The sequence below is a fragment of the Thamnophis sirtalis genome, unplaced genomic scaffold (assembly GCF_051295495.1).
Source record: "Thamnophis sirtalis isolate CommonGarterSnake01/CBP01778 unplaced genomic scaffold, rThaSir2_p1.2 scaffold_1, whole genome shotgun sequence".
NCBI classification, from domain to species: Eukaryota; Metazoa; Chordata; class Lepidosauria; order Squamata; family Natricidae; genus Thamnophis; species Thamnophis sirtalis.
The window spans coordinates 183,559,491-183,584,582 of NW_028261381.1; the positions used below are offsets into that span (position 1 = coordinate 183,559,491).

Sequence of the window (25,092 nt, forward strand, 5' to 3'; positions counted from 1 at the left end):
AAGAAAAGAGAGACAGACAGACAGACAGACAGAAAGAAAGAAAGAAAGAAGAAAGAGAGAGAAAGAGAAAGAAAGAAAGAAAGGCAAGAGAGGGTGTGAAGGGGAAGAGGCAGAGAGGAGTGGGGGGGGGGAGAAGGAAAGGGAGAGGAGGAGGAGGAAGTAGAGAAGGGAAGGAGGGAGGAAAGGGAAGGAGGGTGGACGTAGAACAAAATAGGCATATGGGATGGCAAGCAAAGCAATCCCAATCATATATTCTAATTTTTTTATATGGAAAAATAAATGTTTAAAAGTGTTAAAATGTGATAAGAATAATAACTAAGAGAATGTATACTTGTAAATGTGAGTATGAGACTAAAAATGAAAAAAAAACTTTAAAAAAAGAAAGGGAGAGACAGAAAGAAAGGAAGAGAAAAAAGAAAGAAGGAACAAAAGGGATGAAACAGAAGGAAAGAAAAAGACAGATTAAAAAAGAAAAGGGGAGGGAAAGGAAAGAAAGAGGAGAAGAAAAGAAAAAATGAAAGAAAAAGGGAAGGGAAGAAAGGAAAAAGAAGAAAGAAAGAATTTTGGGGGCTTGGGGGGGCCCTTCCTGAGAGCCGAGCAGAGGCCCCCAGTGGGAAGGACACATGCCAAGCTCTTCCCATTGGGGAGCCTGCTTTGCAAGCCAGCCCAGTTCCTCTGAGCACATGCAGAGTGCTGCAGGGGGCTCAGGCCGGCTGAGGGCTCCTGGCGGCCATTGGCGTCTCTTGGCAGCTGGCCGGCTTCTTAATCCACCCGGTCTTTGCAGTGGCCGGAGGAGCCTCGCTGCCCTTCAGACCTCGCCTGCCCCCCGCTCCCCCCCCCCAATCTCATTGCTTCCAAAGTTAGACTCGGATTACGACGATGACGAGGACACGTCATGAGGGCAGGTCGCTTCCCGTTAGGCTCAAAGGCTGCAGCCGGACGATTCCTTGCCATTCCCTGCCCAGGAGGGGGGCTGCGACCTGCTGGCCTCGGGGGTCCCCTCCTGCTCCCCACCCAGGCCACCAAGGGGATGCGCCCAGCCGTGCCCGGAGGGGCCTCCTGGTGCCCTCGGTGAGACCCGGGGCAGGATGTGGGGGCAGCCGAAACGGGGCCTGCTGGGCTCCCTCTCCCTCCGCCTGGGGGGCGCCTGGCAGAGCCTGAAGGCCTTCTGGAGCGAGAACGGGCTGCTGACCCTCTCCATCCTCTCCGTGGTGACCGGCTGCCTCCTGGGGTTCCTCCTGCGCTTGCTGGAACTCTCCCATCTGGTAGGTGGGGGGGCTGGGCTCTGGGGGGGGTGCAGTCGCCCGTTGGCCCTGGCAAGGGCTGGGCACCTGCAAAAGAGCCCATGCTGGCACCGTGCTCCGTCTCTTCCCTGCTCTGGCAAACGGTTGGCTTCTCCTCCTCCCTTCTGGCACTGACGATGTGCCCTAGTTGGGTTATGAAACGTCTGAATCAGCTAAAGGGATTTGGTCCTCAAAGAAGAGCCGAAGCCTTTTAAAGCCTGGGCCTTCCCCCACTTCTCAGCAGAAGCGCCCCCTAAATCTCTGGGTCTGGAGACATGAGACCCTCTGCCCACCCACCCCCTGCAGTCACTACCACCCCCATCTCCAGGAACAGGGGGCAGAGCCTCAGGATGGACTCGAATGTGGGGCGGAAGGGTGGTCAAAAGAGGGCGCCCACAGACTGGGGCAAGACAACAGCCCCCCCTCCCCCCAGGAGCAAGGCAGAAAAAACCTTCCCAGGCTAAGCTAAGCTGGGGGGGGGGCTGCAGGGGCTTAGGAAGATGCCCCCCTCCCTGGCAGTGCCCCACTGAACTCTTCTCTCTTTGGGTCTTCCGATGAGTCGCTCTAGAGCAGTGTTTCTCAACCTTGGCAACTTGAAGATGTCCGGACTTCAACTCCCAGAATTCCCCAGCAGTGGTTAGGACAGTGTTTCTCAACCTTGGCAACTTGAAGATGTCCGGACTTCAACTCCCAGAATTCCCCAGCCAGCATTTGCTGGCTGGGGAATTCTGGGAGTTGAAGTCCGGACATCTTCAAGTTGCCAAGGTTGAGAAACACTGCTCTAGAGACCCCTCCTTTCCCGGGGGAGGCCCTGAAAGGCCACCTCCCAAGGGGCTCCCCTCTCTGACCCATCGGCCTGCAGGCCCCTGTGCCCCCCCCCACCAGGGCCCAGGCCACTCAGGGGCCCAACCTTGCCTGGCAGCCCCACAATCTCCCCGCTGTCCCGGGTGGCCAGGCATCCCATTCCCCCCCCCCCCGGGCTCTTCCTCCCGTCTGCCCCATGCCGGCTTCACGGTTGGTGGCTCAGGCTGGGTCAAATGGAGGGGGGGGGTTGGCCCACCCAGCGCTTGAATGGGAAGAGCCTATTCTGCAGTGAGCCTCCCTCCCTCCCTCTGGAGACCCTTCCCCATTGGGAGAAACGTCCTCCTGGGTTCAGTTCCAAGTGGGGGAGGAAAAGACCATGGAAACACGGAGGCTGCTTTGAAAGACGGTTTAATGGTGGACAGGAGGATCACGTGGCTTGAGATCCAAAAGGGGGGGTCAGATGCTTCCAGATGTTGGGAGGAGGAGAAAAAGAGGCAGAGATGCTGAGAGTCCCTGGTTTTATGCCCTCTCTGGCCTTTGACCTTGATCTTGTCTTCTGATTGGTTGTCAGACTCCCGGGGGGGCCATGCGGGGGCATCTCTCTAGGCTGTGCTTTGAGTCCATGTTTGGTTGAGCCTCGCTTCTTCCCAGGTGCCCCGTGGGGAGATGGGTCAAGGGCTAATCCTATCATGCCTTAATCCCATCACGCTGGAGCTGAATGGGGGAGATCTTGGTTATGTAGAATAGACTGCCCCAGGCCTTTTAATTGCCCATTGACAATGGTGGGTGGCTATTAAGAGCGAGTCTACTTCCTGCCTAAAAACATGTTTCTCCGTTTCTGATCCAGGGAAAATATAACATTCTGCCTTTTTCAATATTTCCCAGGATATTTCATTTTGTCTTAGCAGAGGGCTGGGTTTTAACTCCCTACACCCAGAAAGGGCTGCAGCCCCTCCCCTCCCCCCCCCGGCCAATTCCAAATGGCCATCAAGGCCCAGACAGAATAACAATTGGGACTTTTGAGGGGTCTCCAACCTGGGCCCCTTTAAGACTTGTGGGCTTCAACTCCAACTGAATTGAATTCCCTGGGAAATTCCCCGGGGAATTCAGTTCAATTGGAGTTGAAGCCCACAAGCCTTAAAGGGGCCCAGGTTGGAAGTCCATCCCTCGGTCCTTGAAATGGCCACTGCTTCGATGCCTTGACGCTCAATTCTTACCTTGCCTTGGTGATGAGCTCAGCCAAGGGTGCCACACCCAAAAATGTCAATTCCGGATGGAATTACCAAATGGGACGGTGTCAGAGGGTCCCAAAAAGCACCCAGAATTAAATCAGAGTCGGAGGCAAAGGATTCCTCAAAAGTCCCAATTGATGAAGAGAGCCATCTTGGCACATCTGGGAAAACCCAAATCTGAAAACTTCCCAGTTTTCCCCACCCAGTTGGAAGTTCAAGATCTTCCCCCCCACCCACCCACAAGCCCATCCCATGGTCCAGTCTCCCACTGCCACAAAGACAGAGTCCTCCCATCCAGTTCCGGTCAGGTACAGAAGTGCAGAGACAAAGGATGACCTTGGCTTTCTAGAAAGAATGTTGTTATGGCTACATAGCATCCAACTCCATAGAAAAATGCGTAGCGGAATAACAGAAAGTGTGGCGGGCCAAAGACTCCACCCCTCTGTCCAGCTAGGCTATCTCCGGACACCATGTGACCCACGTCCAAAAGAGGCACGGGGGGCGTGGTGGAAGGGGCAGGGCAGAGTGGCATGGAGCGGGTGACTGGTAACCAGTTGCATGCTTGGCACCCATTTCTTTTATTTAATCCCTTTATTTAATGGAGTTTATAACGCCAGTACTGGCCGTATTGCAGTGGCCACTGACCCCCATTAATACAGATGGTGGGACATTCATTCTGAATCTGGGTGGACAGAGACTGCAGCCTCTGTGTGGGAGCCTTCCTTCTCCATTCAAGAGGAAGAGACCCCCGGAAAGCCCACCCACCCATCTCAGATCAAAGCTGGTTGGGGGCTTTGGGGCAGTGGCTCTCTCAGCCTAAGCCCACCTGACAGGGTTGTTGTGAAGAGGAGGGGAGGAAGGAAGATTAGGGATGTCCAGAATCATGGAAGGAAGAGCCCCCCCCCCCTGCAAGAGGGGCTCAGAGTATATTATATACATTTTAGGCAGATAGGAACAAAGTTTATCCAATCAGAGGCAAAGATTCGTTATCAACGTGATCTTTGAAGCATCCTTTTATTCAAGCTCCTGTCTCTGTCTCCCTTATCTATGGAGGGTTCCTATGGCCTTGAGTAGGGGGTGGCAGCCCCCCCCCACCCTTTGCCAAGTTGTTTTTTTAGGAAGAATGCTTTCAGGATTTATGACTCCCTAGTTTGGTTCCTTTATCTATGGGGCCCTGATATTCCCCTGTAACAATTTCTTCTATGGTTTCAAGAAGGTGCCTCGCTTGGAACCCAAGGATCGAAGGGAGAGGGAGCAGTGAGATAACATTCGCAGTCCAGTATTGAGGTTACAATTTGCTATGCTAGAAAAACAACTGATTTTCTGATTTTCTAATAGAAGCAGAAGCATATTGATTCATATTGATTCATCTAGTCCAGTGTTTCTCAACCTTGGCGACTTTAAGTCCTGTGGACTTCAACTCCCAGAATCCCCCAGACAGCACAGCTGTGCTGTCTGGGGGATTCTGGGAGTTGAAGTCCACAGGACTTAAAGTCGCCAAGGTTGAGAAACACTGATCTAGTCCTTCAGGACGAGGGTGAGGTACGTTCGCCTGTTCTTGTTATACAGATGTTACCCAGTGGTGGGATTCATCTCATTTAACAACCGCTTCTCTGCCCTCGTGATTTCTCCCAACCACCAGTTCACCAAACGGCTCGGAAAGTTAACAACCGGTTCTCCGGTAGTGGCAGGAACTGCCCGAATCCCACCACGGAGTTCACCCCATCTTTATAACAAGGATAAAGATGGGATTTGAAACAAAATAATATAAAAACAGTCCCAGGTTTTTTTTTGCAAAGGTGCAGAGAATGCCAGTTCAGAGGCTGGCAAAAATGAGACAAAACTTCCTATAAGATGGATAAAAACCCCCCCTTACCCACTCTTTGCAGCCCTCCATGGGGCCCCCCCTTCCCTTTACGTGCCGAAAATGCCTGGATTTCCCAAGTTTAGTATCTGATGTGGACCAGACGCTGGGTAGATTGTGGTTTGATTGTATGGTGCTTTGTGAAGTCCCTAACGTGGGTAAATTCAGGGCCAGGGTGTGCACCTCGTTGGCAGGGGGGTACGTGTGTATGTGGGGGTCTCTGCAGTGGAGGGGGGGGCATCACCCCAATGTCTCGTCCCAGCGTTTGGAGTAACCCCGTGGGCATACAGGGCCCACCCCTGATCCTAAAGAGAGATAAATCCCTGCTTCCTTCTGATGAAACAGACCCTGCTCATCTCAGGATCTGGGCCGGGGGGGTGGGGGGCAGGGCAAAATCCTTCTGACTTTTTGCTGACAATGCCAAAGCCGGAAAGTGGGGGGGGGGAGATTCAGGTGCGGAGGAAAGTTGGAATGTCCCCAGGGAGCGACACCCTCCATGCCAACGGCTAAAGGGATTGAGAGTGCTTAAAGGAAACTTCTTAAGGAAATTCGGGTGGTGGGCTCTTGGTGGGGAGGGGGCGGCCTAGGGAGCTTCTCCAGCTCAGGAGAGCCGGCAGCTGAATGGGGCAGCAGCCCCCCCCCCCAATATGGGTACTTGAGAAGAGATTTTTTTTCCCCCTTCCCGAAGTTGCTGAGAAAGTTTTGGGCCGCAGCTGCCTTTCTCTCCCTGTGGGGCCTCCCCTTGGCAGCCTGACGTGTTTACTTTCTGCCCGCAGGAGAAGCAATATTTCTCCTTCCCCGGGGAGCTCCTGATGAGGATGCTGAAAATGCTGATCTTGCCACTCATCACCTCCAGGTGAGTGCGGCGTCCCTGGGGAAGGGCAGGTGTGTGCAGGGAGGCGGATCAGAGAGGCTCCTGGAGGGCCTGAGTCGCCCGGCCGTCTGGCGGAATAATTGCTACTTGGCGTGGAAGAACCAGCAAACTCTGCTTGGCAGCTGGGGTCACAAGTCACGCCAGCCAACACACACGGAATTCCCCTCCCGGGAAACGAAACTTTCCAATTGCAGGGGTTGAGAAGTTTCCTGGCACAGCTGGTTCTCTTTCTGTACTGCAACTATAATCCTGTGGGAAAGATGGAAAGTAAACGTTGATCTGACGCAGGGCATCTGGGGGGCACCAGGCCAAGGGCAGCACAAACTCTTTGGAGCCAAAGCGGCTGGCATAAGACTCTTGTCCGACCCCTGGGCTCTTGGAGGGGTTAATTAAGGTCCTGGATTGGGCAGTCCGGCAGAGAGTTTCTGAAGCATGGACACTTTAAGACAAGTGGACTTCAACGTAGACTTCTAGACTTCAACTAACTTCAACTAACTTCTATATAGACTTCTTGATTTCAACTAACTTCAACTAACTTTTACATAGACTTCTAGATTTCAACTAATTTCTATGTAGACTTTAGACTTCAATTAACCAACTAACTTTTACATAGACTTCTAGATTTAACTAACTTTTACATAGACTTCAACTAACTTCTATATAGACTTCTTGATTTCAACTAACTTCAACTAACTTTTACATAGACTTCAACTAACTTCTATATAGATTTCTTGATTTCAACTAACTTCAACTAACTTTTACATAGACTTCTAGATTTCAACTAACTTCTACGTAGACTTTAGACTTCAACTAACTTTTACATAGACTTCAACTAACTTCTATATAGATTTCTTGATTTCAACTAACTTCAACTAACTTTTACATAGACTTCTAGATTTCAACTAACTTCTACGTAGACTTTAGACTTCAATTAACTTCAACTAACTTTTACATAGACTTCTAGATTTCAACTAATTTCTACGTAGACTTTAGATTTCAACTAACTTTTACATAGACTTCAACTAATCTATATAGACTTCTTTTTTTAATTTTTTATTGTTTTTATTAAACAAAAAACACACAAAAAAGAATCATCTTTCATTACATCTTGTAGAAAGCGTGTCAATTGGTTACAGGTACATTTCCTGCGTTCTTCCACAATCATCACATATATTTTATTCAGGTTGAGTTGTACATTTTAGAATTTATGTATTTTTACTATCATTGTACCACAATTTTCATTCAATTATAGTTACTTAGACATATTTTTTCTCTCCCCCCCCCCCCCAAGATCATTTATATTTGAAGACACAACTACCTACTGGCATACTTTCACAATCTCAATAAATCTGCCATAACTTTACATCTTTATATCATATTCTAAAAGAAAGTCAGTTAGGAGGATATCCAACATTCCCTCTCCTTCCCCCCCCCCCCCAATCTCACAGATTAACGCTTCTGTCCATTTAACTTTTACTGGTATAACACACCTGTATGTATCAATAAATATTATCCATCAACATTTCTTTGTTATTATTATAGTTATAACTAAAGATTATTTACTATTTATCTCACCTCCCCCCTCCACAGGCCCAAACGATATTATACCTGTATAACCATCTTTAAATAAAGATTTATTAATAAAATTTATAGGTCTTTTCCCTTAGTCCCAAATTAGTTAATTTTCGTGTTAACAAGATAAACATTAAAAATCTAAAACAATCTAAGAGATGTTAACATTTCTACTTAATAATCACCAAAAGTATACATTAGCATTTCCTTATTTTTTATCACGTCTCCTCTCTTCTGACCCAAATTATTTATACCTTCATAACAAGATCTAAACAAAAATTTATAAGATTTGTACATCTTTTCGCCAGATCCCAAATTACAATTTATGGCCCGGTTAATTATCCTAATTAAGGTTATCATTTCACTATTAGTATCATGAATAAACATTCAATGATAATCTAGAACAGTCTACAAAGTACTAAAATCTCTACTTGTTAATCATCAATAATTAGCTAACTTTTTATCATCAACTAGCATTATTAACCTGTGTCTTTCCAGTAGCAAAATGGTCTTTTCTCTCTCGCCAGCTGTTGTGTCAATTCTCTTTTCAGGACCTTTCCAGAGTTTAAGGCTTCTCTTTAAGCACTTTGTAGCTTAAAAGATCCCTCGTGTGTTTCATTGCCCTTGAATTGTTATTAAAGTAAGCTTAACTGTGGTTGTCAAACTTGTTTCTGGATAGATTTGTCGTATTAACTCCATCCTTTTCGCTCTTTCTTTTTCTCCTGCATCTTGGAATTTGGAATGAAGCACCAAATTATCAAAGTCACTTTTCCAGCTTCCCTTCTTTCCGCTTTCACTCACATTTACTCCATTAATGAGTTCATCTAACGTCTTATCTTGGTTTTCTGTATTTTCATTCTCTTCTTCAATTTCTGGGGCTCCAACCCCATCATCTTTTTCTGTGATACCCCATAGTCTGTCCCATTTCTTATCAAATCTCTCAAATCCTTCTAAAATATTTTGAAGTCCAGCCAGAATGTTTTGGATTATTAAGTTTTATTCATCTGAATATTGATCTATTTTTCAAAGTAAAAAGAAATGTAAAGAAAAAGAAAAAAGAGGAATTTGATAATTACTGCCACTCTAAATTTTTTTTTTGAAGAATATATCTATTTTATTTTAAATCTTAAGCACAGGTTCTTTTATGGTTTTCAAAGTAGAAGGGTTCTTATCTTTTTCTTTCCTTTTCCTTCTCTTGCCAAAATATTTTCCAAAAGCACCAGCAATATACTGTTCGTGTCCTTGAGTCTTTATCAGGTTTTAAAAACAAGTTCCAAAGCCTTCCGTTGCAAAGTCAGTGAGGTCAACTAGGAATGAACAAAGGATACATTGTTTCAATAAAAAACTTCAGTCTCGGGCTTCCAAGTGGCAGATTCAACTATTTTTTAATACTTTTTCCTTAAGTATCTTTAATATAATTTTATAACAAATAGGAGAAATTTGTTAAAATAAAAAATTTTAGTTGAAGCCAAAAAAAAATTAAAGTAGTAAAAAAAATGGAGGAAAAAAGATCAGTCCATTCACCTCAAGCAGAGAAACAGGAAACGTTGCAATCACTTCAATCCACAAAACATCATTACAAGCAAGAGCAGAAAACTTTCTAAGGCAGTCCAATAGGGATTAAATTCGCTGCTTTATTCTTACTTAAAGGACTAATTTAGCTTTAAAAAAGAAAAAAGTTTCATAGGGCAATCTTCTAAAAGTAAAAAAAAAAACCTCACCAGATGGAACACTTTCACTTCTTCTTTCTTTCCGAAGCCGTCTCCGACTATGTCAGCCTGGGGGCTGCCTGTTTGCCACCGGTTGGAAGCGCTTCCCTTGGGTCGATCAGGGACTTTGCGGTGTCCCTGTGACCAGCAAGGTTTTGTCTTCCCAGTCACCATCTCTTCGGGACGGTTTAGGTCCTGCCGGACCGTCTAGGGGCAAAAGTGTCATCGGCAGACTCGGACTGTCGAGTCCGCACGATGTAACGTCGTGACGTTGGCTCCTCCTCCCCCTATATAGACTTCTTGATTTCAACTAAATTCCACTAACTTTTACATAGACTTCTAGATTTCAACTAACTTCTACGTAGAGTTTAGGCTTTAACTAACTTCAACTAACTTTTACATAGACTTCAACTAACTTCTATATAGACTTCTATATAGAGCCGAGGTGGCGCAGTGGTTAAATGCAGCACTGCAGGCTACTTCAGCTGACTGCAGTTCTGCAGTTCGGCTGTTCAAATCTCACCGGCTCAGGGTTGACTCAGCCTTCCATCCTTCCGAGGTGGGTAAAATGAGGACCCAGATTGTTGTTGGGGGCAATATGCTGACTCTGTAAACCGCTTAGAGAGGGCTGAAAGCCCTATGAAGCGGTATATAAGTCTAACTGCTATTGCTATTGCTATTGCTATTCTTGATTTCAACTAACTTCAACTAACTTTTACATAGACTTCAACTAACTTCTATATAGACTTCTTGATTTAACTAACTTTTACATAGACTTCTAGATTTAACTAACTTTTACATAGACTTCTTGATTTCAACTAACTTCTACGTAGAGTTTAGACTTCAATTAACTTCAACTAACTTCTACATAGACTTCAACTAACTTCTATATAGACTTCTTGATTTCAACTAACTTCAATTAACTTTTACATAGACTTCTAGACTTAACTAACTTCTACATAGACTTTTAAAGAACTTCAATCAACTTTTACAAAGACTTCTAGGGAATATCAGCTAACTTCTAGGTGGACTTCAGGGGAAATCTTCCACCAATTTCAACATAGCTGGCTGGAGAATTCTGGGAATAGAAGTCCAGTTGTCTTAAAAGTGGCCCAACTTGAGAAACATTCCCCTAACCCCAACTTTTATTGTTATTTCCCAAGTTTCAAGTTTCTTCTTTTTATTTTCCCACACCCAAACCGACTTCCCTTTCTGCCTCTGTTGTGACCCGTTGCCAGATCCTCCTGCCTGGATTCATGGCTGCACCAATCCGTACGGGAAGCTGGTGGATCTTTTTCTCCGGCTGAGTGGCCGGGCGTTCTCCACATATCACCTGTGGGTCCATTGAGTCAGGACTCTGCTGGGCCTTGTGTATTTTGTCCCCCCCCCCTCTCAATCCAAGCCAGTTTCCCCCAAAATAAACACCATGCGAGGAAGCGAACATAGAGAGACCCCCGCAGTGCCCAACCTTTGGAAACTGACCGGACCATGCCCCAAAGCCTCTGATTAGGAGGCACTCTGGGGCAGCCAGGGCTTCTAGAGCCGGGTGGCTGAAAGTGACCATCTGTAATAACCCCCCCCCCCTACTTATTTGGGGTTCACACAACACAGGACAAGCCACCAGAGCCCCCTTCAGGATTAGCTGGTCATCTGTCAGGCCTGGGCTGGTGGCCCCTGTTTTCTGGCCCTCATGGGGGCCCTGATGTCCACCATCCAGGCCCTTCATTCCTTCGTAAAGTTTGGAGGTGACCCACGCATTTTTTAAAATGGATTTTTGTTTAAAATCCTGCCTTTATTAATTTTATAACTAGGTCTAGGCGGCCAATCTACCTTATCTCCTCCTTCCTTTTCCTATTTCCCCCGCCACAACAGCCCTGGGAGGTAGGCTCAGCTGAGAGAGGAGGACTTGCCCAGAGTCACCCGGCTGGCTTTCACGCCTAAGGTGGGACTAGAACTCCCCGTCTCCTGGTGATCGGCCCAAAGTCACCTGGGCAGATTTATTTTTTATTTCCATCCCATCTTTATTATTTTTATAAAAGTGGTGAATGTACCTACTATTCCTTCCTCCTGTTTCCCCACAACAATAACTCCTACCACCCTGTGAAGAGGGTGGAGGTGAGTTAGAGGGACTGTCCCCACACCAGCCTTTGCGCCTAAGGAGGGACTAGAACTCCCAGCCTCCTGGTCCAAAGTCACCCAGCCACTTTTCACGCCTGAAGTGGGACTAGAACTCACCGTCTCCTGGTCCAAAGTCACCCAGCCACTTTTCAGGCCTAAGGCGGCACTAGAATTCCCAGTCTCCTGGTCCAAAGTCACCCAGCCACTTTTCAGGCCTAAGGTGGCACTAGAATTCCCAGTCTCCTGGTCCAAAGTCACCCGGCCACTTTTCACGCCTAAGGCAGCACTAGAATTCCCAGTCTCCTGGTCCAAAGTCACCCAGCCACTTTTCAGGCCTAAGGTGGCACTAGAATTCCCAGTCTCCTGGTCCAAAGTCACCCAGCCACTTTTCAGGCCTAAGATGGCACTAGAATTCCCAGTCTCCTGGTCCAAAGTCACCCAGCCACTTTTCAGGCCTAAGGTGGCACTAGAATTCCCAGTCTCCTGGTCCAAAGTCACCCAGCCACTTTTCAGGCCTAAGGTGGCACTAGAATTCCCAGTCTCCTGGTCCAAAGTCACCCGGCCACTTTTCACGCCTAAGGCAGCACTAGAATTCCCAGTCTCCTGGTCCAAAGTCACCCAGCCACTTTTCAGGCCTAAGGTGGCACTAGAATTCCCAGTCTCCTGGTCCAAAGTCACCCAGCCACTTTTCACGCCTGAAGCGGGACTAGAACTCACCGTCTCCTGGTCCAAAGTCACCCAGCCACTTTTCAGGCCTAAGGTGGCACTAGAATTCCCAGTCTCCTGATCCAAAGTCACCAAGCCACTTTTCACACCTAAGGCGGCACTAGAATTCCCAGTCTCCTGATCCAAAGTCACCAAGCCACTTTTCACACCTAAGGCGGCACTAGAATTCCCAGTCTCCTGGTTCAAAGTCACCCATCCACTTTTCAGGCCTGAAGCGGGACTAGAACTCCCGGTTTCAACCATGGCGCCATCACCACCAGACCAAACTGCCTCTCTTTTGGCTTCCTCCCCCAACCCTCATTTCCCTCCAGGCTGTGCCATCCCCTCCTGGGTGCAGAGCCCACCCCCATTTCCCTTCAGCTCCAGACAGAAGGAGTCCCCTTCTGAGTGTCCATCGGATTTGACCCCAGGCAGCTCCTTGAGGTCAGCCGAGGTGTGCCACCTGTCACCTGGGCTGTGGGTCCATGTGCAGGAGCTCTGGGCAAGAGAGATCCTCCCCCCTCCTGTCCCCACACCCCACTGCTTTGCATCTTTTGATTAGCCCCCCTCCCTCCCCGTGCCTGTTTTCCGCTAACGAGATCATTGTCACCTCCGTAGATTAAATCCCTTTGACGAAGGCACATCGCCTGAGATGACCCGGATCAGATCTCACCCGTCCAGGCTTCAGAAATAGGGGTGGGTGGGTTTCCCTCTGGGGCAGATCCTGGGCCGGGTCTGCCCAGGGAGAACCACCCCCGAAATTTTCATTCATTCATTTATTCATTCATTCATTTCAATCATCTTTCCCCCCCACCCGCATTATGTTCCCTCTCTCTTGTTCAGCAGGAGGGCAGAATTCAGGTTTTACAGAAGAGCGGGAGTTGGAAGGGACCTTGGAGGCCTTCTAGTCCAACCCCCTGCTCAAGGGGGGGGGGAAACCCTCGACCAGGGGTGTCCAAACTTGGGAACTTTTAAGACTTGTGGACTTCAACTCCCAGAATTCCCCAGCCAGCATAGTCCGAACGTGGGAACTTGTAAAGCACGGCTGGCTGGGGAATTCTGGGAGTTGAAGTCCACAAGTCTTCAAGTTCCCATGTTTGCCCCCACACACCCTAGACCACTTGAGACAAACGTCTCCCCAGTCTCTTCTCTAAGAACCTCCTGGTGACCCCTAGAGAGCCTGTGGGGGGAGAGGGAAGCGTTTCCCCCTCCCAGGGGCTTTGCAGAAAGACCGAGAGTTGGATTGTGACCATTGCGGCCGCCATCTTGCCTTTTTTGACCTTGCCTTGTGGCAACCTGAGCCCTTGCTGTTCCCATGTGTGTAGAGCAGTGGTCTCCAACCTTGGCAACTTTAAGACTTGTGGACTTCAACTCCCAGAGTTCCTCAGCCAGCAAATCAGAATAGAGGTGGGCGGGACCTTGGAAGTCTTCTAGACCAGTGGTCTCCAACCTTGGCAACTTTAAGACTTGTGGACTTCAACTCCCAGAGTTCCTCAGCCAGCAAATCAGAATAGAGGTGGGCGGGACCTTGGAAGTCTTCTAGACCAGTGGTCTCCAACCTTGGCAACTTTAAGACTTGTGGACTTCAACTCCCAGAGTCCTCAGCCAGCAAAGCTGGCTGAGGAACTCTGGGAGTTGAAGTCCACAAGTCTTAAAGTTGCCAAGGTTGGAGACCACTCGTGGGGGGGGGGAGGCAGCCCAGCTGGTCTTCCTCCGTCCCCCATGCCAGTCTCTGCCCGTCTGTCTCTGCCCCCTGCAGCCTCATGTCCGGCCTGGCCACCATGGAGTCCCGCGTCTGCGGCAAGATGGGCCTGCTGACCATCACCTACTACCTCTGGACCACCTTCATGGCCGTCACCACGGGCATCGTGCTGGTCCTCAGCATCCACCCGGGCGCCGCTGCCCAGAAGGAGGAGCACTCGGTGGGCAAAGTGGTGCTCAGCTCGGCCGACGCCCTTCTGGACCTCATCAGGTAGCCCTGCCCGGACAGCCTCCCTCGGCCCCTCGGGCGGGTGGCAGCTTCAAGACTGCGGTTCTTCAGCTTCCTGGCAGTGCCCAGGGGGCTCGAGCAGGGAGGGCAGCAGTTGGGCGGGTGGGACCCACCCGGAGGATTTATCCATGGTGTAGAGACCGCCTGGCTGCGAAGGCCGAAGAGAAGATGGTCCTCACTCGATGGAATGGCTCCCCTTGACTAAACGCTGGTGAAGTTATTTAAAAAGTCCTCATTTCCCCTTGTTGGGAGCCGAGGCAAAGGACGGGAAGACCCCCAAGGAGAGGGAAAGGGTGGGAGGCTGACAGTCGAAAGGCTCTTCCACCAGGGGGGCTTCTGACTTCGAAGGTGGAAGTGGGTAATTTCTTGAAAGTGTTGAGGAGAAGGACTGAGTCTCCGTTGCTCGGTGAGGGGCCAATGGGGTCTTCTCCAGGGGGATCGTCCGTGGGTCCAAGGTTTGTTTTAATCCCAAGGTGGGAGGCTCTTTACTACACACACACACACACACACACACACACACACACACACACACTTGAGAAATGGGCCCAAGGGGAAGCAAGGGGGAGATCAGGAGAATTAGGCAGTTGAAGTGATCGTAAAGCTTAAGCTCTCTGCAAGAATCCGGCCAACTAACAGCCAAGGGAAATGAGCGGGAGAGAAGGAATTCAAGGCAGCCTAGACTGAGCTCTTTTGTGGGGGCGAAGAGACTCGAGACTTACGACGCGTTCGTTCTTCCTCCCTGGTCCTCTCCTACCCCCGTTCCTCCTCGTCTTCCGCAGAAATATGTTCCCTTCCAACCTGGTGGAGGCTTCCTTCCAGCAGGTGAGCTTCTGGCCCACAGTGGCCTCTCTTCACTCCGGGGTCCCAGCTGCTACCCCCTTAAGACTTGGGGGTTGGCAGGGAGGGGGAGGGGATGCCGTCACCTGCTTCCCACCACAACGGGAGTCAGACATACCAGGGAGGAGCCAATCGCCTGTAGGATCCCGGATGGAGGGGGGCCTTAGAGATCATCTAGCCACCTCAGTGTGGGGGGCCCAAACTTTTCCTGACAGGTGCCTTTTGTCAGATACATTTGATATCTGTGGGGATCCCTCCTTTCCTCCCTCCCTCTTTTTCTTCATCATTGGCCCCGATGAAGGGCTGGTGCGAAAATCATGGTGGAGGGGGAGTGAGGGAGGAGGGGCCCCCTCCCTGGTCCCTTCCGGCCACCCCCAACGCCCTCCGGTCCTCAGCCTGCAAGATTCCCACCACGTAAAATCCCAGCCGATCTCCCGACTTTCTTTGCCTTCCAGTATCGGACTGTCCTCATCCCCGTCGTGAAATCCCCCGGGGTCCCAAAGAAGGTCAGCTCCTCTTTCAGCTTCATTTACTTGGTTCCCGATCCCGGAACCCGGAGATCCAGCGTCCCGTTTTGCTGGAGATCACTCCCTCGCCAGAGATGATCTACGAGGCTCTCCCTGGAGCAACAACGAGATGAACGTCCTGGGCATCGTCCTCTTCTCGGCCACGGTCGGTACGTCCGTCACTGCTAGGGGCAGGGCAGCCCCCGCCCCATCTCTGGGGTTCCTGTGGGGGGGGAGGATGGAGCCTGCCCCTTTTTCTTCCTCCCCTAAAGAAGGACTCTGCAAGAATCCGGCCAACTAACAGCCAAGGGAAATGAGCGGGAGAGAAGGAATTCAAGGCAGCCTTGAATTCCTTGTCTTAATATTAAATGTCAGAAAATCCCAAGACTCTATGAAATCCACATACGTCGGTCAATATATAAGAGGAGATGTCGGCATCCTGTAAGCCCAGATGCCGCTCCCAGAAGCTTTGCTGGTGGGGATTATGGGTGCCGAAGTCCATGTCATCCCTGTCCCATCTTGGGCATTTAGGAAAGGAAGACCCTTGGCTGCATTTGTAGAGGAAAGAGATCCTTTCACCAAGGGAGCAAAGCCAGATCTGAATATTCCTGCCTGAACCCAGCAATTTTCCCTTCCCCTCCTCGGTCCTCCAGCCAGTCTCCGGTATGACTCGAATCAGGTGTTTCGGTAGCAAAGTTTGGTGCCTCTTTGGTGGTTCTTTTTTCAGGAGGCAACTGGACTGTTCTTTCTCTGAAGAGGTTTCCCTTCTCACCCAAGGAGCTTCCTCAGCTCTGACTGGATGGATGGAGAATGGAAGGGTTGATATTCCTTGCAGACAAAGCTGGCTATTTGCATCCTTTTAGAGGGTCCTTGAGGCCACTTGGAGGTTTATCCCAGGTGTCCCCAGGGTTACTTGAGTGGGGCAAATGGGGAGTGGGCTTCTTGGGACCGTGTTGTAGACTGGAGGGAGATGATGTCATATCCCTCCCCCTCTGTTGAGGGGTCCAAGAGGCCTCAACGTCCTTCTAACAAGGATGCAAATGACCAGCTGTCTGCAAGGGAGTATAATTCAGGGGAGAAATGTTACCGGTTCGTACTGGTTCGTCCAAACTGGTAGTAAAAAATGCTGCAACTGTGTTGTAGGCTGGAGGTAGATGATGTCATATCCCTCCCCCTCTGTTGAGGGGTCCAAGAGGCCTCAACGACCCTCTAAAAGGGTGCAAATGACCAGCTGTCTGCAAGGAGCATAATTCAGGGGAGAAATGCTATTCCGACAATCAGCTATGTGACAATCAGCTGTGCCGAACAATTTATATTCGCAGCATTTATAATCTAAACCAGTGTTTCTCAACATTCGCTGGCTGGGGAATTCTGGGAGTTGAAGTCCAGACATCTTCAAGTTGCCAAGGTTGAGAAACACTGATCTAAATCATGCGGCACAGCTCTTCCTCCCCCTCGTTGTTCTGCTTACCTTTGCAGAAAAGGCTTCTTAATGCTCCCTTTTCAGCGCCGCGTGGTAGCGCCTGCAGTGTGCCTGTCCCCCCAAGCGAACCGGTAGCGAAGCGAACCGGTAGCAGACTTCAGAGCATTTCACCCCTGGTATAAATTCTTCCATTCTCCACCATCCAGTCAGAGGTGAATAGCAATAGCAGTTAGACTTATATACCGCTTCATAGGGCTTTCAGCCCTCTCTAAGCGGTTTACAGAGTCAGCATATCGCCCCCAACAACAATCCGGGTCCTCATTTCCACCCACCTCGGAAGGATGGAAGGCTGAGTCAACCCTGAGCTGGTGAGATTTGAACAGCCGAACTGCAGATAGCAGTCAGCTGAAGTGGCCTGCAGTACTGCACTCTAACCATTGCGCCACCTCGGCTTCTTGGATGAGACTTCTTCAAAGGGGAAAAAAAAAACCAGAAAGTCCAGTTGCTTCCTGGAAAAGCACCTTTGGGGGCAGCCATGGTGTCAGGGTCCCAAATAGCGTCCAAAATTAAATCAGAGTCGGAGGCAAAGGATTCCTCAAAGTCCCAATTGATGAAGAGAGCCGTGTTGGCACATCTGGGGAAACCCGAATCCGAAAGCTTCCCGGTTTTCCCCACCCAGTTGAAAGTTCAAGATCTTGCCCCCCACACCCACCAGTCCATCCCATGGTCCCATCTCCCACACTGGCCGCTTCCACCCATCCAGTTCCGGTCAGGTGCAGAGGTGCAGAGACAAAAGATGACCTTGGTTTTCTAGAAAGGATGTTGTTATGGCTACATGGCATCTAACTCCGTACAATCCCATTTTCCCACCATAGAAAAAGCCATAGCAGAATAATAGAAAGTGTGGCAGGCCAGAGATCCAAAAGGAAAGATGGCTGCAATCCTGTCTCATGGCCTGGATGAGGGAGAATCTCCATAGAGACTCTCTGGCGGGCTTTTGCCTTCCGTTCTGCCCTCGTCCCCCTGGATCCCTCAACCTGTTTTCTCCGGTGGGCACCCAGTCTGGTCCCTGTCATCCCCCCTCCCTGATCTACGGCCCTCTCCCCCCCACATTTCTACGGCAGGAGGCCATCAATGTGAAGCGAAGCCGAAGGGCCATAACGGGAGATCTGACAGCACAATAGCCCTTAGACTTATATTTATTTATTTATTTATTTATTTATTTATTTATTTATTTATTTATTTATTAAGTAGACTTATATACTGCTTCACGTGCTTTGCAGCCCTCTCTAAGCGGTTTACGGAGTCAGCCTCTTGTTCCCCCCAACAATCTGGGTCCTCGTTTCACCCACCTGGGAAGGAGGGACGGCTGAGTTAACCTTGAGCTAGTCAGGAATGAACTGCTGGCAGTGGGCAGAGTTGGCCTGCAATGCTGCTTTCTCACCACTGGGAGGGACTGAGGGAGGGAAGGAAGGAAGGGAGGGAAGGAGGAAGGAAGGAAGGAAGGAACGAACGAACGAACGAACAAAATTTAGAGATGATGAGGGACGGACGGAGGAAGGGATGGAGAGCAATAGCAATAGCACTTAAGACTTATATGAGCCGAGGTGGCGCAGTGGTTAAATGCAGCACTGCAGGCTACTTCAGCTGACTGCAGTTCAGCAGTTCGGCTGTTCAAATCCCACCAGGCTCAGGGTTGACTCAGCCTTCCATCCTTCCGAGGTGGGTAAAATGAGGACCCAGATTGTTGTTGGGGGCGATATGCTGACTCTGTAAACCGCTTAGAGAGGGCTGAAAGCCCTATGAAGCGGTATATAAGTCTAACTATTGCTATTGTTATATACCACTTCACGGTGCTTTTACAGCCCTCTCTAAGCGGTTTACGGAGTCAGCCTTTTGCCCCCCACAATCTGGGTCTTAATTTTTACCCACCTCGGAAGGAGGGAAGGCTGAGTCCACCTTGCGCCTGGTGGGATTCCACCTGCTAAATTGAAGGCAGCCAGTAGAAGTGGCCTGCAGTACTGCCTTCTAACCACTGTGCCACACGGCTCACAACCCTCCTGGAGTCCGTTGGGCTTGGCGGGGAGGTGGATGTGCCTCAGGGAGGTCGTTTCCAATGCTGCCCTCCATGGCTGGCTCTTCCCCGCCCTGGCACCTCAACAGTGGAGGGGAGGACCCTCCCCTTGGGCGGCCGTCCTCTCTGCAAGACGCCAGGAGGTTTTCGTGGCCACGGGGGAGACGGGAATTGCCCTCCCTCCCTCCCTCCTTCCCTTCCAGCCTGGTTTTCACCGGGGGGCTCCTGGTGGTCTCCCTCCCAGTCAAAAATGAACGCCCCCCCCCATAACGAGGGCCTAACCCTGGTTCTCCTTCCAGGCCTCCTCCTGGGGAAGATGGGGGAGCGCGGGGCGCCCCTGGTTAACGTCTGCCAGTGCCTGAATGAGGCCGTGATGAAGATCGTGGCCATGGCGACATGGTAAGTCCCAGCCCCCCCCCCCCCATCCCCAGGCCAAACAGCGTTGCCCCCCGGTCGTCAGACGGGCAGCCAGCTGAAGGATTTTCCCCCTGCTAGACTTTCCAGCCCCCTCCCAGATTCCCCAGTCGTGTTAGGGGTACCTGCCCCAAAGCTGAAAATGGGGGGTGGGGGGGAGGTCTGGGGCAGCCCCTTTCATTGGGGGCACAATGCCAGTCCTTGCTAGAGCTGGCGCCCTGGGGTCGTGCTTGCACACCTGCCGGGAAGGAGTGTGCCAGCCGGGCGGGCTGGTGGGTCGTGGAAACGCTTGGGGGAAGGCAGGGCTGCCAGGCAGAGCCAGGGAAGGAAGATGGCCGGCTGAGCGAATTCCACGTTATGGTAGGTCTGCCTGAAGGGGAACGAGCAGCTCTGTCAGCACCAAATCTCCCCTGTCTCTTTTGCCGGCTGTTATGCCCCCCCCCCTCTCCGGCCATCCCTTGTGCTGCCCCAGCTCTACCCTGGGTCAGTGGGCAGCTGTGCCCAGGCCCCCAAGGTGGCGATGGCAAGCAGAAAGACGGAGGTCCTCCTGGATGACTGGTTTTGCCTGGAGGAATTCCCAGGGAGCCCTTGCTCCCCCCCTCTCTGGCAAGAGGGGCTTCCCTTCCCATACCTGGCTCTGCAACCTTCAGGACAGCCAGAGATATGATGGAGGAGGAGGAGGAGGAGGAGGAGGAGGAGGAGGAGGAGGAGGAGGAGGAGGAGGAGGAGGAGGAGAGGGGAGAGGAGGAGAGAAGGAAGGAGGAGGAAAGAGGAGAGGGAAGAAAGAAGGGGCGAGGAGGAGGAGCAGAAGGAGAGGAAGGGAAGAAGGGGAGAGGAGGAGAGAAGAAAGGAGGAATGGAGGGAAGAAGGGGAGAAGAGGAGGAGCAGAAGGAGAAGGAGAGGGAGGGAAGAAGGGGAGAGGAGGAGAGGAGGAAGGGGAGGAAGGAGGAGAGGGAGGGAAGAAGGGGAGAGGAGGAGAGAAGGAAGGAGGAGGAAAGAGGAGAGGGAAGAAAGAAGGGGAGAGGAGGAGAGAAGGAAGGAGGAGAGGAAGTGAAGGTGAGAGGAGATAGGAGGAAAAGAAGAAGGGAAGGAGGAGGAGAAGGGAGGGAAGGAGGGGAGAGAAGGAGGAGGAAGGAGGAGAGGGAGGGAAGAAGGGGAGGAGGAGGAGAGGGAGGGGGAGGGGAGAGGAGGAGCAGAAGGAGGGGAGAGGAGAAAGGAAAAGGGGGAGGAGGAGAAGAGAAAAAGGAGAAGGAGAGGGAGGGAAGAAGGTGAGGAGGAGAGGGAGGGAAGAGGAGGAGCAAAAGGAGAAGGGGAGGAGGAGAGAAGGAAGGAGGAGGGGAGGGAAGAAGGGGAGAGAAGGAGAGAAGGAAGGAGGAGAGGGAGGGAAGTTGAGAACAGATAGGAGAAGAAGGAGGAGGAAAGGGAGGGAAGGAGGAGAGAAGAGAAGGAAAAGGGGGAGGGGGAGGAGGAGGAGGAGGAGAAAGAGGAGAAGAAGGTCCTTATGGCTATTTGTGAGGTGGGCCAAGGGCCCCATGGAGCTTTGGAGACAGAAGGGGGGTACAAGGGTGAGGGAAAAACCCCTAAGAGAATATGGGGCATCAGCCCTTGTCCTGCTAGGAGGCCTCTCGGTGGCCACTAGGAGCCTCTGGCTACCAGGCCTTCAGGTGTCCTGGACCTCGGAGGGCAGATGGCCTTGAACAGCCCACCTTCTCCTCCGCCCGGGCCCCCTCCCCACCCAGCCTTCCTCCCCCCATCGCGCCCTGGGGATCCGGCCTCTGCCCCCAGCCACCCTTGCCCAGCAGAGGGGGGGGGAGCCCCCTCCCGACAGTCTCCCGGGCCGATTCCGCTGCCTCCTGTGTGCAGGTACTTCCCCTTCGGGATCGTCTTCCTGATCGCTGGGAAGATCTTGGAGATGGAGAACCCAACGCTGACGGGGAAGAAGCTGGGCCTCTACGCCATGACGGTGGTGATCGGGCTGGCCATCCACGCCCTCTGCGTCCTGCCCCTCCTCTTCCTCCTCCTCACCCGGAAAAACCCCTTCCCCTTCATCCGGGGGATCCTCCAAGCGCTGCTGATCGCCCTGGCCACCTCCTCCAGGTACCGACCCCCGCAGGGGCCGCCAACCGGTGGGTCAGATGGGCTGTTGGGCTTCTGCTTCCCTCGGGGCACTGTGGGCACGATGCTGCCCCCTTGACGGACCCACCGGCCTAGGAAGCCTCCGACGTCTCCGAGGGCAGCCAACGGGGAGGCCTGGCACGACTTCACCCCGATCCCCAAGGTGCTTTTTCAGGAACTGTCTGGTTTTCCTTTGAAGGCGTTTGGAAGGATTTATCCTCCTCGCAGGCAGCGAGTCATTTGCACCCTTCTTAGAGAGCCCTTGAGGCCGCTTGGAGGTTTTTATCTGTTGTCCTCAAGGTCACCAGAGAGGTGCAAATGGTTCCTGTAGTCTATAGTTTTTCTCGGGTCTCCAGAATACTCGCAGACTACAAGAACCATTTGCGCCACTCGGGTAACAGATAAATCTCCAAGCGGCCTCAACAACCCTCTAGAAGGCAGCAAATGACCAGCTGTCTGCAAGGAGGATAAATCGTTCCTCACCACCCAGTCAGAGCGGAAGAAGCTTCTTGACGAGAAGTGAAACGTCTTTCAAGAATAAGTCCAGAATAAGTCCATCCAACCATGAGTTGGATGATTGAGAATCTCCATAGACATTCATCCCTATGTCGGTCGTTAAACGAAGCTCCCCTGTTCAGAGGCAGTTTACCTGTCAAAGCCACATCCTGAGGACAGGCGTGAAGGGAGCAGCGTTCCTGGGAATGTCTCAGTGACACTTCAAGATGAGGTTGGGTCTCACTGGTCCCCTCCAGCGGAGCTCCCTCTGCAGCAGGGGTGGGTTTCAACCGGTTCGCGGCGGTTCCTGCGAACCGGTTGGTCGCCGAACCCGGAAGTAAGTAACTTCCGGGAACGGCGAAGGCTCCCCCCCGCGCCTGCGCGCGCCCACGTGCCCGCGCCCGCTCCTTACCCAGTTTTGATGTATTCTGCGCTTCCACGCATGCGCAGGACGCATACAGCGCCTGCGCGATCCTCCAGGAGCAGCTGGAGCATCGCACAGACGCTAGTACGCATGTGTGCGCCGCGCACGTGCATGCACGCACCGCACACGTGCGCGATGATGCCGCACACATGCGCGAGGACACCGCCGGCCTCGTTCCAACTGAACCGGTTGGAACGGGGCAAGAAACCCACCCCTGCTCTGCAGCCTTAACAGTGGGACCTTGGAGGTCCGCCAGTCCAGCCCCCTGCTTGAGCAAAAGCCCCCCCCCCCATTCCAGACAGGTGGCCGTCCAATGTCTTCTCAGAAACCTCCAGTGATGACGCAACCACAACTTCTGGTGGCAACTTCTGTCCCACTTGGACATTGTCCTCCTGGTTAGGAAGCTTCGCCTCAAACCCAGGTCGCTTCTCCCCTTGATCGGTTTCCACCTGTCGCTTCCCGTCCTGCCTTCGGGGACTTTGGAGAAGGGGTGGACCTCCCCTCACCTTCTTCTCCGTTTTTGGGGAGCCCCTCAGATGTTGGAAAGCTGCTATCGTGTCACCTCTAGTTCTTCTTCTCATGAAGCTGAGCGTTGGTCCTTCCAAGACCTTGGAGCTCTTGCAGAGGAATTCCAAAAGGGGGTGGGGGGAGGACGGGAATCATTTGGCTCCCCACTTCCTGCCCAGGGACACCCCCCACCCACAGGGTTTGCACCTTGAGGACGGAGGGGGAGGCCTTTTCCCAGGACCTTCTGTCTGCGCAGTTGTGTTGAGCAGTGGACTCCAACGTTGGCAACTTTAAGACTTGTGGACTTCAACTCCCAGAGTTCCTCAGACAGCAAATCAGAATAGAGGTGGGCGGGACCTTGGAAGTCTTCTAGACCAGTGGTCTCCAACGTTGGCAACTTTAAGACTTGTGGACTTCAACTCCCAGAGTTCCTCAGCCAGCTTTGCTGGCTGAGGAACTCTGGGTGTTGAAGTCCACAAGTCTTAAAGTTGCCAACGTTGGAGACCACTGGTGTTGAGGTCCCTGCCTGTCCTCCTCCCCAGTTGCTTCTGTTGCGTGTCCCCCGCCCTCTCTCTCTCGGTGCTGGGGGGGGTACAGGGCTTCCCCTAACAATCGTCCCCCCCTCTGTCTCCCCCAGTTCGGCCACGCTGCCCATCACCCTGCGTTGCCTCCTGGAGAACAACCGGATCGACAAGCGCATCGTCCGCTTCATCCTCCCCGTCGGAGCGACCATCAACATGGACGGGACGGCGCTCTACGAGGCGGTGGCCGCCATCTTCATCGCCCAAGTGAACGAGTACGACCTGGACCTGGGACAGCTGATCACCATCAGGTGAGGGGGTCTGGTGGTCTCTCCTCTGCCCGGAGGCCAGCTCAGCCCTTCGAAGACTATCCCAGACACCGCTGCCATGATTAGAATAATTCTTAACAGTCGGAAGGGACCTTGGAGGTCATCTAGTCCAACCCTCCTGCCCAAGCAGGAGACTCCACGCCATTTCTGACAGAGGGCAGTTGAGTCTCTTCTTGGAAGCCTCCAAGGGATGAAGCTCCCACAACTTCTGAAGGCAACTTCTCTTCCATGGGTTGATGGTTCTCACGGTCAGGAAATCCCTCCTTATTTCCAGGTTGAATCTCTCCTTGGTCAGTTTCCATCCATTCTTCCTTCTCTGGCCTTCGGGGGCTTTGGAGAACAGCTGGACCCCCCTAACTCCTCTCTGGGGCAGCCCCTTCCTCAAATATTGGGAGACTGTCATCCTGTCTCCCCCGGTCCTTGCAAAGTTCCTGCAACCGTTCATCTTATGTTTAAGCTCCATGATTAGTCCTGGCTGTGGGGGTCCTCCGTCTTCCCTTAAGGTGCCCAGGTGAAGAAGATGGGGGGCCCCACCCCACTGAAACCACGGGGGGGTGGGGGGCTGTCAGGAAGAAGCACCAGAAGAGCTCCGAGTGGGGTGGGGGGCCTAGAGGTGGAGCTCTCCACTCACAATCTGGAGTTCGATCCTGGGTAGAGGCAGATACTGTATTTCTCTCTCTGGGCACAATGAGAGTCTTGTCTGCCGAACAGAACTCCGCCCTGGCAACAGGAAAGGCACCCGGCCAGCATGCAGTCGGCTCCAGTCGCCCAGGCTCCACCCCGCGAGGGATCAAGGGGAGGTTAAAAGAAGATGGCAATAAACATTTGGGGTGATTTTACACGTGGGTCCGTCAGCTGTGTCTGGGTCAGCCGCCTACGGCCGAGCGTTCTTTGCAAGCCCGGCCCTCTGCTCCTCTCTCTCTGTCCCCGCAGCATCACAGCCACGGCCGCCAGCATCGGGGCCGCCGGGATTCCCCAGTCGGGCCTGGTCACCATGGTCATTGTGCTCACCTCCGTCGGCCTCCCCACCGAAGACATCACGCTGATCATCGCCATCGACTGGGCCCTGTGAGTCTCCCCCACCCCACCCCCGGGGAGGGCGAGAGAGACGCACAGCTCAGGGGGGGGGGTCTCTGGGGCTCTCTCTCTCTCTCGGCTGGCAGGCGTCTCATGGCCCGACTAGGTAACGGCATCAGTTATCAGCAGGCAGCAACCACCCCCCCCCCCCCCCCGCGAGGATGATGGTCGAAGGTTGTTGGGCCATGAAGAGCCTGCAAGTAAAGAAGGAGGAATTCT

The 25,092-nt window shown here is 52.0% G+C and overlaps 1 protein-coding gene across 1 annotated transcript; it reads left to right on the plus strand.

Annotated features, from left to right (window-relative positions):
- Positions 1 to 682: 682 nt before the first annotated feature.
- On the plus strand, positions 683 to 24,871 carry LOC106548832 (excitatory amino acid transporter 5). Its single transcript, XM_087703444.1, is given in 11 exon segments — positions 683 to 1,265; positions 5,960 to 6,039; positions 13,921 to 14,133; positions 14,931 to 14,973; positions 15,444 to 15,531; positions 15,534 to 15,611; positions 15,614 to 15,664; positions 19,291 to 19,390; positions 21,269 to 21,502; positions 23,584 to 23,778; positions 24,730 to 24,871. Coding segments are annotated over 11 exon segments (1,398 nt in total). The 5' UTR covers positions 683 to 1,088; the 3' UTR covers positions 24,869 to 24,871.
- Positions 24,872 to 25,092: the final 221 nt, after the last annotated feature.